This window comes from Crocodylus porosus, unplaced genomic scaffold, assembly GCF_001723895.1.
Source record: "Crocodylus porosus isolate Cpor-Errol unplaced genomic scaffold, CroPor_comp1, whole genome shotgun sequence".
Lineage (NCBI taxonomy): Eukaryota > Metazoa > Chordata > Crocodylia > Crocodylidae > Crocodylus > Crocodylus porosus.
Window position 1 is genome coordinate 156,218,940 of NW_017728886.1, and position 14,445 is coordinate 156,233,384.

The 14,445-nt window shown below is 41.2% G+C and overlaps 1 protein-coding gene across 1 annotated transcript in view; it reads right to left on the bottom strand.

The window, feature by feature from the left end:
- Nucleotides 1–14,445, bottom strand: part of JARID2 (jumonji and AT-rich interaction domain containing 2) — a 314,361-nt gene that overhangs the window by 162,433 nt on the left and 137,483 nt on the right. The window contains exon 2 of the mRNA XM_019543649.1: nucleotides 10,804–10,939. Within this exon, the coding sequence (XP_019399194.1) occupies nucleotides 10,804–10,939 (136 nt within the window). The remainder of the gene's footprint in view (nucleotides 1–10,803; nucleotides 10,940–14,445) is intronic.

A 14,445-nucleotide genomic window follows, 5' to 3' on the forward strand; every position in this document is an offset into this window, starting at 1 on the left:
TAGCTCCCTCAACACCCTGGGGTGGAGAGCATCTGGACCTGCTGATCTGAACATGTCCAGCCCCTCCAGAAGCTCTCTAACCCAGTCCTCCCCAACCTGAGGTCTGGAGGCGTTCCCCTCGAGTCCATCTTGCATCACGGTGGGGAAGTCCCGGTCCCTGCACAAGAAAACGGAGGTAAAGAATTGGTTAAAGAATTAACTGGACCAAGTCATGGTTTGAGTCATCTCTCTGATGTCTGTTTGTAAGATCTCAGGGGACAGACAGATACTGAATTTAAAAAAAAAAAATCATTAGATCAACTGCTGCTAAAGCCAATGATGGAAGAAAGCAAAGGAGTAAATGAAAGGGAGTGGGCAGTGTGGTCCTGGCTTCAGAGAAAGCATTAGGCAGAATGGATGATAGAGGTGAATCCTTGGGGAGAAAACTAGCACCTGTCTGATGGGGAAGCCAAGAGCTAAAAGCTAACTGATAACAGAGGGTCAGATGCAGAGGGTCTGAGTTTGCCACCTCTTTCCTCTGTTGGATTCTAAAAGAAATGTTCCAGCTGAGCTCCTTTCACTCCTTTCAGCTTCTCCACCCCCAGCACCCCACCACACATACTGCAGCACATAGCCTAAATAAAGAAAATAAGATGAATCCTATCAAAGATGCATAGTCTTCAAAACAGATGCAGAACAAAGCACAGGAAATTCCGAGCAAATTCAAAAAAGAGAGAAAAAGAAAAAAAAGCCTTGCATGTTCAGTAGCTTATCTAGAATGAGCTTGCCACTTAGTGGACAGGTCTTGACATCACACAATCCTAAATGTAGCTGAAACTTTTGCCAGTAATCTTGCCTGTGCCACAAGAGAATTGATAATCATGCAAATTCAACTGCTCTTAACTTGGGAGATGGCCACTTCAGGTACAATTTGACACAATGGCAAAGGGGGACTTTACACTGTCATGCCACTGCTATATCCTATTGGGTGCTTACATGAAGGCCTCTGCAACGCTATGATTCAAACAACGTTCACCGATACTAAAATTCATTTAAAATGGGGCAAGAGAGAGGAACTTAGTAAGAATGACCAGAATGATACCCTGATCAACTCATCCTGGAAGCAAACTCCTCCTTTGTCTCCAATACTGGATCCCAGCTAGCCATAATAAAGATAAAAATGATTAACTGTTAATATTGTACTGGAGTAGTTCGTGCCTACATGGTTAATCAAATGGCCTATATTTTGTTCATTTCCAAGGGCTTAAAAACTTGGCTATAAAATAAATGTTTTAAAACATGGATTGGGTCACAACTGCGATTCAGCAGTAGGAATTTATGGTAGTATTAAGACTGTTTTCATGTCACATAAAAGATTCACAACCTGTGCTGATTGGCAACCTGGTTACTAAAAAAGGCCCAATCATAAGGACACAGGTAGTGCAGGGTACTTCAAGGTCAGGAAAAAGGTATCTTGGCAGTTGTGTCAGGAAATTTACAGTAGTACTCACTGTGTTCCTCTGTGGTTATAGCCATCTGTCACTAAACTTTACTTTTTAAAGCCACTTTACTGCCTGCGTTGACATGAGAATGTTTTATAGCATACATGACATCTGCACTGATTAAACACAGCTTAATGGATTTAAAAACATTCTGTTGGGTCAACAACAAAACTAGTTTCACAGTTTTAGAAGGTAAAACATTTCTAAAATGCCCCCTTTATTGAGGAAACAAAAAAAGCGATAGGGGCTAAGAATAAAAACACTAATCTAAGAGCTCTGGAGGTTGAAAAAATGTTTTTCCTCCCTGAACTTTTTGGAAATATTCCAAAAAGTATAGTTTACAACACTAGTAAAAAAAAACAGAGGGAAAAAACAACCCTAAAATGAAAAAGTTTACTCATGGGTAAGCACAGATGATTGTGTATGCATATGGTTTCACAAAATACATTTCCCTTTGTACTTGACGGGACAAAATGAAATTCCCTGTGGTTTACATAAAGTCCTTCCTAAAACAATAATCAAACAAGCAGAGGTATATTTGGACTGAAAGACATCTGTCTCTAAACTGACACTGTTTTTACTTTTGTTATTTTGCTGTTTTCTATTTTGCATATTTCCATGCCCATCCTACTGACTCATCTGTTATGTCCCTTGCTGTTTGTTATGCAACATAAACCCCAGGGTATTCAATGAACAGATTCCCCCTTATCTATAAGGTGAGGAACTTGTTGAATGGTCAGTGTGATATCAGCAGTACTATCATTGGGATAGAGTACCATACTGCAACTACACACAATTTACTCACGTTTACTCTAGCTTTTAATCCTTTTGCCTGCTCCTGAAGATTTTAACAAAAATTAGTAACAAGCAGTAATAAACCTGCGCTTATCAGATATTTGGTGTGTATGTTTGGGCTTATTCAGTCTACAAAAGAGAAGACTGAAGTGGGGATTTAGTAGCAACCTTCAACTACCGTATTGGTGGTTACATGGAAGATGGAGCTCAACTGTTCTCAGTGGTGGCAGACGGCAGAGCAAGGAGCAATGGTCTCAAGTTGCAGCAAGGGAAGCTTAGGTTGGATATAAGGAAAAACTCTCACTAGGAGGGTAGTAAAGCACTGGAACAGGTTACCCAGAGAGACTGTGGACTCTCCATCCTTGGAGGCTTTTAAAACCCAATGAGATAAAACCTTGGCTGGGATGATATAGTTGGGGATGGTCCTGATTTGAGCAGGCGGTTGGACTAGATGACCTCTTGAGGTGCTTTCCAACCCTCATTATCTATGACTCTACATTATCTAAGAACCCACAAGATACCCCTCCTCAAAACAGGGGTGTTGAACTCATCTGGCCCTGTGTGCCAGATGAGCATCCCTGAGAGAGTCTGGACTGGGACTGACCCTCTGAGGAGCAGCCGCAGTGCCAGGTCAGACACACAGCACACACCAGCCTCCAGGGCTGGAACAGAGCATATGCTGCTTGTAGCACTTGGGCTGGACCTGGTTCTGTAGGCAGCACAGAGGATCAGTCTGGGACGTTGTATGCAGCCTAGACCCTCTGTGCACAAGCAGTGCCAGGTCCAGCCACATGCCACAGGCAGTGCACACCCTGTGCTGGCCCAAGGGTTGACGTGTGCTGCACAACTGGGTGCGCACTCCATGCAGCTCTGTGTGGTGACTCTGGATCTGGCAGGGTGCCACAGGGAGGTGCACCCTCTGCCAGTCCAGGCCTGTGCGCTGTATGCAGCATGCACCAGCCTGGAGGCTCACTGTGCATAGGGCCCCCAGAGCCAGCACTGGGTGCGTGGGCTAGACTCAGCACTGCATGCGACTCAAGGGGCCACATGTGGCACTTCGGTCTGACCCCCTGTGCTGGACCTCTTACATGCCTGCAGGAGGTCCAGCTCATGCTGTACACAGCGTGCCAGGCCTGGGCTGACACGGGCTTGGTCCAGCAACTGACAGGCCGTATCATATGGCTCCAGGGGCTGGATATGGCTCATGGGTCATGTGTTTGACTGCTTAATGCCTCTCATTCTCTTTTCTAGTTTTTGGAAGGAAGAGGACTTTCCTCACATCTGTCCAATAGACTATTCCCTTCTGTTGCTGCCTTCTTCTCCATATTGCTCCCATACTCTAAGGGCCTTTTTAGCATGGGACACTTAGCACGTCATTTATTTATCATTACCATAAGCATTTCATCATGTCGTATTAAGGGTTTGAATGTGTTCTGAGAAGCGGCATAGTAACATGCATGACGACCTCTTAGTGTAACATGCTGGGGTCAGCTTCAGCCACCACTGTCACTGAAGTCTGGACAAGCAGGGGCTAGAGACATCTCATGCTCTGTGCCCCAGACTAGAGCCAGAGCCAGAGTCATGAATGAAGCTAAGCAGCAGTGGTGGGGAGGGTGTAGAGGCAGTTGGGAAGGAGGGGGCAGCAGCTGCAGCCAAACTTGGTTCAGGCCAGGGCCACAGCCACAGCCCCCTGCCTTGTACTCAGATCCAAGATGAGGGCCTTTTCTTGCTGGAAGTTGAATGGGAGGGAAGCTCCCATCTTGTATTCAACTACATATGATACTTAATACAAACTTGAGATACTCCTCCCATGAGAAGTCCTAACTTTGCTGTGATACAATCACATTTAGCACAATACAACTACACTCTGCACTTCTTTTACTGTTTGAATGTGCAGATGCCCACTTTATAAATGCAGTTAACGTGTCCTAAATATAACGTCACAAGGCTGTAAAACAGACATTTTCAAATCTTTTCCTAGTATGAACCCCTGCCTACTAGACAGATGGCATATGGTCCCATTTCCAGGTCACTTAGAATCCCAAAGCGTTCCTGCATCAATCGTGTGCACAGAACAGTAGAACTATTAAAACATATATGGTATCTTTAGCTTCTTCTGCAGCTACAAACAAGAACCAGTCAGCAACAGCCAGACCACCACCAACTGCTCTGCATATTCCCCAACTTGTTGCAGTTTGGAGAGTACTGCTTCAGCCCACTTTGACTTTCAACATCCTCATGAAATCTCATCATCTACAGTCTGTATAAACCAGAAAAATATTCATTCCTATCTGTATGCCAAAGAAATGGGTGTTCTGCAGTCCAAGATGCAATGTTATATCAGGAAGAACCTAACAAATCTGATTATCTAGCAAATGTCTATTCTGTCAAGTATCTTCATATAGTGAGTTCAAAGTACATGAAATCTGGGTGTATCTAGATATAAAACTGGAGGGACTTCATGTGGTTCTAGCCAGAAAAGCTTCTCTATAAAAATGATTGAAAGAAGTAAATTAAATACAGAGATTGACAAAGACTATGATTTCTGACAGCACTGCAAGCTCTACCACATATATGAAAGGGTAGCTGTGCTCCTCCTGCTGCATACATCAGCTATAAAAAGATTCCATGGTCTGAATTTAGCTGGCAATTTTATTGCTATAGGAGACGGAACAAAATGCAGTTTGCTCGTCCCCAGGCTGCAGCATGTTGGTCTACATTGCTGACACTAGCGGAAAAAAACCAATGTTTTAGCCACTAAACTAGAGCAAAGATGACCCTGAATAATTTAATTTTGTTGTTTTCTGTTGTAGACAGGAAAGGATTTATTTCAAGATTTGACATCCAGTCCAATTAATTGTTACTGTTAGATGCAAACCAAAAGAACTGTTAAACAGGCTAATGACTAAAATTAATCAAAAGCATTTTTCTATTTATGAGTTGAGTGTCTCCCCACCACCCTGTTTGGCTTTCCAACCTTTTCTACAGTATTGTACTGAACGAGATTTCGTTTTAATACTACCAGTACTAGTGCTATTTTTCTACCCTTGGATTTTGGTTTTGTTTCCTTTCTCCTATATACAGTTTTTCATTTAATCCTCTCTATCCTTTTGCTTCAAATCCTCTATTTCTTATCTGCAAAATCTGCTACTTCCCACATCCTTACCCACCTTCATGACACAGCAATTGTCCTTCCAACCAACAAATGAGAACAGCATCTCCAAAACCCATCAGGAACTCTCCTTTGGTTAATGCTTTGTATTCCTTTTCTGATATGATACATCATTTTGTTTTTTGCGGACCTGGTCTCTTCTTGGCCTCTTCTCAGCAACTTTAACAAATGTATTATTATTAATTTTTGTCTCCTCAGGCTGCACAGCTACCCTTGCCATTTACACATCATCTTTCTTACACTCTCCCATCCACAATTAACAGTAAAAGACTGCAGGCAGGTGAAGTTATTTTCAGAATTACTTTAACTATAAATAGACTTAGGGACAACAGCAGCTCTTCCTAGGAGGAGAGTGAAATGATTCAAAGTTATGAGTCATAAGATGACAGCCGTCTCTAACTTTTGGAAAAAATGAAGGGCAGGATTAATTTACAGAGAACATTTCCTCTAATTTCCTTAGAGCACTGACAGTGCTCATGCATCTTGCCACATAGCCCGGCCAAGTGCTGCAGAGCTGGTCCACAGGCCAGGTACCATGCATGGGGTCAGTTCACGGGTCTGACCCAGCATGGGGTCAGCATTCTGGTGTGATTCTGTGCACCTATCCAACCCCATGTGTTAGTTCCATGGTGCACCAGAGCAATCTAGCATGCAGGACTCCGTCATCTGGCTTGTAGGGCTCCCTACAGGTCACCGCTCCTCTGCAGTCAAATTTTCAGACAAATGGGGAAGCCAGGTTACATGGCCTTGCAGCCTGGATCTGGCCTACAGGCTGGAGATTGACCACTGAAAGCTGTAATGACAGCATCCTCTGAAAACAGTGGCATTGGACAGGAGTTGCCAAGAGCATTATATGGCCTGCAAGAGCTTTGCAACTGTTCATGGATAACTCAGAAAGAAACTCTCTCAAACAATTAATGATTTGGAGAGAATGAAAATTTCTCAAATTTCTCAAATAAAATTTATAGTAAAAACAAAAAAAGGAAAAGAGATTTGGGAATTTTCAGTAGTACCCAATCCAGCTTCCTGAGAGTGCAAGAGAGCTGTTATTTAATCTTGAATGTGTGTGTGTGTGTGAGAGAAAAAGAGAGACTTTTGACTTGCTCTTTTGAAAATTTAGATAAAAAATACAAAGATTATGCAGAAGTCCTGCACAAATATAAGTGAGCTTCAAATTATTTAAAATAATGATTTGCATAGTCCCAATTCTGGCCTTGACAAATTTAACAGGTATAGAGACAAGAAAAAAAATGAAATAATATTCCAAATTGATATGCTTACTTAACTGGTTACTGGCACTGGGTTATACTGAATTGTACCACTGCACTTTGGCACTTTGTTGCATTTTTAAACGCACTGACTGGGGTACCTGAAATATACGCACAAGAGGATATTCCTAGCATGCATCTAAATCTCACTAAACTGAAAGAAACTTCTCACAGCCCTAAGGTCCAGGGAAGACGAAATAAACAAAACAGAGCAGAATAGCATATCTACTATATCAAGAAACACTTTAAAGCTTTAAAGAGAAAAATACCTGGAGATTAAGTCTTTGAACTCAACATCAACCAAAATCTTCTATCCTATACTTTAACATTCATAATTAATTAGATCATGTTTTTCACTAGTCCTAACCAATACAACACATTTAGAGATGGTTTCATTCATCATCCTTGTAGGACTAACCTAAGGCCATTGACAATACAATATACATCTGAATATTTCAAGGACTACTCTGTCATCTTTACAGGTTGGTATTTCTGATCATCTTGAACAAAAAATTATCTTTTGTACTTTTACTGTTTATGAACTGTAATGTAAAAGCAAGCTTCTATGAGCTACTCTTTTGAGGATAGTGAATTTACTTTTAAAACACAATGCAAGCAATAATCACATTCTTTATTGCTTTTTTTACAACCATATTTCACATTTAAAGCAACAAAAGGAAAAAAACCATTTCCCATGGGAATTAGCTTTCCTCTTAGGAGAAGACTTCTGAAAATTGGTATACAGATTCCAAATCCCAGACTCTATTATGAAAATCTGATCACAAACGACAGGCAGTAACAAATCAAAATCACAATGCATGTCCTTTGGGTTTTTCAGTGTGCAACCGTGTTTCCACAAGCTGAATCAGACTATCCCATTTAGAGCTACAAAGGGTTTTCTGACAACTGACAGAAAAGTCTCCTTCTGATTTTATGTTCCCACACATTGGAAGTGTATTTATCAACCATAGGCACACTGTAGCTGAAGGCTATCCTGTTGTTATCCTGTGCTCTGTGACTAACTTCCTGGTACAAGTGTTGGGAGAGGCCAACTGGGAGCCATGTTCTTCTTGACCTGCTGCTCCCAAACAAGGAAGAATTGGTAGGGAATATAGAAATGGATGGCAACTTGTGCAGCATCAACCATAAGATGACTGAATTCACAATCCTGAGAAAATGAAGGAAAAAGAACAGCAGAGTAAGGACTCTAGACTTCAGAAAAGCAGGCGTGACCAAACTCAGGGAATGGCAGGATCCCCTGGGAAGCCAATCTGAAGGGGAAAGGAGTCCAAGAAAGCTGGCTGTATTTTAAAGAAACCTTGCTGAGGGCACAGGAATAAACTATCCTGATGTGCAGGAAGACTAGCGAGTATGGCAGAAGACCAACTTGGCTTAGCAGAGAACTCTTCAGTGAGCTAACTCGCAAAAAGGAACCTCACAAGTGGAAACTTGGACAAATAATGAAGGAGGAGTGTAAGAATATTGCTCAGGCATGCAGGGATGAAATCAGGAAGGCCAAAAAGCAATTGGAGTTGCAGCTAGCAAAGGACGTGAAGGGTAACAAGGGTTTCTACAAGTATGTCAGCAACAAGAGGAAGATAAGGGAAGTGTGGGTCCCTTACTGAAAGGGGGAGGCAACCTAGTGACTGATGATGTGGAAAAAGCTGCCCAGCTCTTCTCAGCATCACTGCCCAGCTCCCAGTCTCCTTATGTCTGTAGGCCGCTGAAAAGTTCTCTCTACCTGTGACAACCTGAAGACACCATAGCAAGTTCAGCAGGGTTGTTAAAGGAGTTGTGCAACCCAGGATCTCTATTTCACAAAATTTAGTGTTACTCCTTGTTATATGTGCAAGATAAAATTTCAAATCTCGGAAACCTAAGGTTAGGGGCCTAAACAAAGGCCTTAGTTTTTCAGGCGTGTTGAGCACCACTGATGCCAAAATTTATACATCAGCTTTCTTCAACAAAATTGACAGGGGTTCAGTATCGATATAAAGGAAGCCACTTACATAACATCACATTTAGGCATTTTGCTCATTTCAAAATGGTGGCCACAGCTTACATAAAGCAGCAATGGATCCGTTCTGAAAGCTGTCATGACATGTAAATGTTCTTAAATCTCATTATTTGTCTTTCCCATGTCACACTACTATTAATCCTTTTCCCTTTCCTAAAAAAAACCTCATTTTTCAAAAGAAAGCCAGCCTATCTTCTAAACCAGCAGTTCTCAACCTTTTTTGTACCAGGACCCATTTGTAAACAGCGATGGCCAGTTCCAACCCAGTGCCCCTCACCGTCAGGTCCCAGCCCCTCAGTGTTGGGGGGCTTGGGGGGACGCCTCAAGCAGCCCCTTGCAGGCTGGAACTGGCTGCAAAGGAAAAGTCATGGTTTCCCACATTTTTCTCCTTTAAAGGAGAATCCATTTGCCACCCTTTCATACATTCTTGCAACCCACTTTTGGGTCATGACCCATGGGTTGAGAACCACTGTTCTAAATGACTGATTTAAAAAAAAAAAAAATGTTCAAAAGACAGTTGTCTTCCTGAAACGGAGCAGTACAGAGGCTGGAAGCTTAAGGAACCATTTCATGAATAGAAGGAATTAGAATGGATGCCATACAAGTTCAGGAAAAGCTTAGTCACCCACTTCTTGTGGGACAGCAGTTAGGGGGAAGTATGCTACTATAAAAACCTAAATTAGTGAAGCATGCTTCGAAGGCATGAGCCATGACATTGCTGGAATAAATATGTGGCATACTCCATGTCTGGTACCTGCACTGACACAGCATTCCCAGCCAACTTACTTTTCATCTAAGCTGCCTTTGGAGAAACCAGACACCATAAAAACCTCAGTCATCCTGTAACCTGGCATATCATCAAAGCTTACTAACATACAATTATTGTGCTTCATGCCTGTAGACTTTTTTCCTCTGACTAAAGAAAAGCCCCATAATGGAATGAGAAACTTTCCAAAAGAAATTGTGTTTGACAGACGATCAATGAAGCAGAGGTGTTGGAAAAAAAACCAGAAAGCCAAAGCTGGTTGCGTACTTCGCCGTGCTCATTATTGACTTGGTGCTAAGGCTGAAGTGTTCTTTCCCTTCAGATCATTTGGTATTATTAGTGAACTCAGAAGTCAAAAGTATTTCTTAATTGCATTGAAGAGGTCATTGCTGCTCCTGTGGTGCAATAACTTGGTCATACACAGTTTGTCTGCATTTAACCAGCTTTTTGCTTTGCTAGTAATATGTAAGCGTCTCAGTTAAAGAACAGTGAAATTTGACTCACCATGGCAAAAGCACAAGCTGCACAGAAATACGATAATGTAACAAGCAAACACCCAGCTGCTATTTTAATGTATTAGCAGAAGAGTGGCCAACCTGTGGCACAGGCAGCCTATGTGTGTGGCATGCAGCAGACTGGGGAGGGAGATGGGAACATAGTGACAGACAGGGGTGACAGCAGAAGGCAAAGTAGCAGGTTGGGCAGGGAGTACAGGGAAGGAAAGTAAAGCAACAGATCAGGCACGCCAAGGGAATCAGAGTGGCATTTGGGGAGGGTGAGGGCTAGTTTGCAGCACATACTAGCACATGCTCATGCTGAGAAGAAGCTGCCAAAAACCTCTCAAAAAAAAACTTGTCAGGTGAAAAGGAAAACACAAACTTGCCCAGAAACCTGAACTCTGCTAGCCATCATTTTCCAGATGCAATGAAACAAAATAAAGCTTTTTAAAAACCTGAATGAGTCCATACGAGCCACATCTTACACTTTCCCTTCAAGGCATCATGTCTTTCTTAACCAAAGACAGTCTGAAATTCTTCCTCAATTGCCCAAAAGGTTAAAAACTGTGCAGATTGAGAATACATTATTTCAAATCCCAAGGGCAGCAAGGCTCTCTCAGTACATAGTTCCCAATACATTTCTAACAGATACTTAAATTCAGAGACAAACATGTCAGTATAGGTGAAGTGAACCTTTTAAATACTTCAAAAACAAATCCTGAACTGTATATTTGTCGGTCAGATTTTGAAAACCAAGCATAAAAATGAGAGAAAAACTCTTCCAGTGGTACCAAGGAAGAAACTTACCATTCACGGTTTTGAGACTGCCATTAATACCATCACCATGCTGCCTTTTCTGTGCGTTCTTGAACTCCTTTAGAGATAAATAAAGGACCTTTCGTACCACCCTCTCCTCTGACCACGGAATCCCATCACTGTCGTCCTAGAGAAGATGATAATGGAAAGGAAACATTAACTGTAAGGGTCTAAAAATTTAGAGCTAAAAAGATTATTTCTACCCAGAAAAAGAGATACTAAAGAATAAAATGCTGTGTTATAAAACACATAATTTGCACACGAGAGGTACTAACACGTCACAGGTATGCAGCCGTTTTCTGCTAAATCAGACCATTAGTCCATTTCATCTATTATCCTGCTTCTGACAGGAACCACTATCAGGTACTAGAGAAGAAGTAAAATTTATTTTTGAAATCCCTATGATGAACTTTACCTTATGGAGACATTTATCACAGCTGGGAAACACTCTCAGAGACCATTAGGAGGGAAACCACACTGAATCTAGCTGCAGAGAAGTACTGAACAAATGCAGTGAAATCAGTCTCTCACACTGTCATTTTTGTGATACTGTCTCACGCCTCAGTATCTTTATATAGTGATGCAACATTGTCTGCTCTCTAGTTTAGCAGTCTTATCTTCACTGAAGCATGACAACACATTTAAAGACAATGAAGTTACTCAGGATTTATCTCAGAATATAGCTAAGAGGATGTTGGCCCCCTTGGTATATTATTTTCAATTTTATTTTTAGGAGAAAAATACAGTATTGTAAAAGGCAATACCACACTATGTAATGTTTAGTAGCTGCTTCACCTAGGTATCCAATTCCCCACACATCATTTCCATAACAATTTTAAGCATTCAGGCAGGTAGAGGTAGAATATTGTGCAAAAATATTTACCTTCTTTCTTTAGAACCTTATTTTCTTGGGTTTTAACTTCCCTGTTGTGACACAGATTTTACAAGCATTACTTATGGCTTCTGACACTAGACTTCCTCAAAGTCTGCATCACTCCCGAGAGGGAAGATTACAATTTCTACACAGTCCTTGTATAGGTAAGCAGAGCCCAGCGGACTGCCACACTTCACTGAGAAACGAAAACACCAATATCAGTGATCCACTCCAGAGGGCAACGGAGTTTATACAGTGAGAGAAGTGGCCGATAACATTCACTTAAAAAAAATAAACTTATTTCAGGGTGACCATTGATATCCCCTTGGCTATTCCAGTGAAATACTTGAGATTGAGACAGGTTGTTGACACTTGAATCATCACAAATGCTTTCTCCCACTTAACAGTAAATTATTTAAGATGGGGGGGAAAGGGAAAGAAAAAAAAGAGAGAAAAAGAGGTCGAGAGAGGAAAGAGAGAGAGAGAGAGAAAGGGAGGAAAAAGAGGGAGAGGGAGAAGCAAAACAATGACTACAATGAGAGTAGGTAGCATTCTTTCAGCAGGATGTTCAATGTACACTGGGGACATGCTACTTGACTACAAATACCACAAAACTAAGCCCAGAGAGCTATGGAGTGTAAGGAACTTCAAGCCAAGAAAGCAAACTCAAAACTAACAGCCTTAGTACAGGAAAAATTCTCTAGGCAAGAATGCTCAAGGGGAGCGCTATGCTCAGTTGGTTTAACAAAAGTAGTTTACTCAAACAGAACTTCAGTTTTCCACTTTTCTGCCACCACAAATGCACCCCACAGATTTCTCTTCTCCCCTATTAGGCGTGACCAGAACTGGAAAAGTTAGGGCAGCAATCAAGTTTGATTGCCCTGTTAAATCAACTGAATTTTTTTTGCATAGAAGTCCACATTGAAAGCAAACTGCAAGTTGGGGTTATTTCTAATATAGACACTACTGCCCATAAACTTGGCTGTATTGGCTGGCTGTGTCCTAGCCTTTCACTCCATTATCAGCTAAAAAATGAATGATGATTTAATTAACAGCTTTCCTTAAAGTGACAATGGAAATTTTTTTTGGGGGGGTGGAGGGGGCGCGCAGGGGAGAGAAGAGAAAAAGATGGACAAAGCCCTTGGCCATTTAATGCAGTTGTCTAACTTCATTCTGTTAACAAATAATAACTGAAATTGCTTGACCTCTTGTCTTGCTGTAATGTGTTAGCATTTGCATGCAATCTTATATAGATGGAGGGGCAAAGTAAAACCACACATTATGCTTTATTGGCACTTCAAATGTGGTCAGAGTACACAGCTTCTGAGCTGTGAAGCCACAGATACACATCCTTTAAACAAAAGGCAATAAAACTATATCACCCCATATTGTAACATGGTTTTACTTAAGCCATATAAGTTGATAATTATCAAGTTCTATTTATACTATATTCCTTGGACAACCCAAAGTCAAGATGCCTTTCATTCCTTAGAGCAAGCCAGGAAATTCCCTCTCTCCTTTTTCTAAGATGTACTGATCACACTGGCAACAAACACTACTAAGAAAAAAAATGCTCCCCCACCTTTCCATCAGTGGAAACAGACATTACATCTCGCAATGATCTGAAACTTGCTTGAAAGCAAGGATCTTTTGCTCATCCCAAATGCTTTAATAAAAAAAAATTTAAAAAACTCACACATTTAACAAATTTAGAGAAATCTTAAATCCACTTAACCACTACGTGGAAGTTGACTTCCACTAAGAAGACTGCAACAGCATTATTTTGTTGCAGTGGCATCAAACTGAAAACTGAAGTCAGGATTGATCTAAAGCATTCCTGCCATACACTGATCAGCCGGCATACTGCAGCTGAGTTAGTGACCTATGAAAGGTACAGTATCTTTTGGAACATCCTAGCTATCAACCTGATTCAAAAGGAAGTAAAAGAACAAATTAAGCAAGACTATTCCTGATCTATTTTATGCCATTTAAGAGATTTTACTTTAAAAAAAAAAAATTAAATGATTTTAAAGGTCATGTATCAAAGGCCAAGTGCTGCTTTACCTAATCTGCATTTTAAATATGAAGAAATACTGGCTGCACATTTACTGTAAAATTGGGAGCAACAATCTCAAGCCAAAAGCCAGAACAGCTCTGTAATCCATTCTCTGACAAAGCCCTTCCACAGCTGTGAGGCTGTGTGTAATCGCTGCATCAGGGAAGAAATTACCTGATTAGCTGACCACTGCAGCACCAGGATAACATTTTGTAATATGGCCGTCTCATTTTTGTAACTGTAGAAGCAAAGGGACTCATACTGCTTTAACATTTACACCCCATTAGCAGAATTCTCAAATGAAATGCTTTTAAAAAGGAAGGCCTCTTCACACCCAAGCTTCCCCAGCCTGGTCAAAGTCCTGCCCGTTCTGTAATATGACTAGATAACAAAGCAGCTGCTCCACTTCAAAGATCACAACTTCTTCCATGCACTGTCATCCAAGTACAGTAAAATGAGGGTCCAAGCCACTGAGAGTGACCGTATTTTGTATATCTCCAGATGTTGCAGCATAATAAAATCCTCCACAAAAAATAAGCATCCAACATAAAAGCAAGCAAAATTAAAACGATGTGGATCCCAAGGGTTCTTTCAGCTCACAACTTGCAACTCTTGACACCTTTAATTATAATGGCATGGGTCAGAACTTTCCGTATTGTAATACTGTCTAAGGAAGAACTGCAGTATATCTCATTTTGCACTA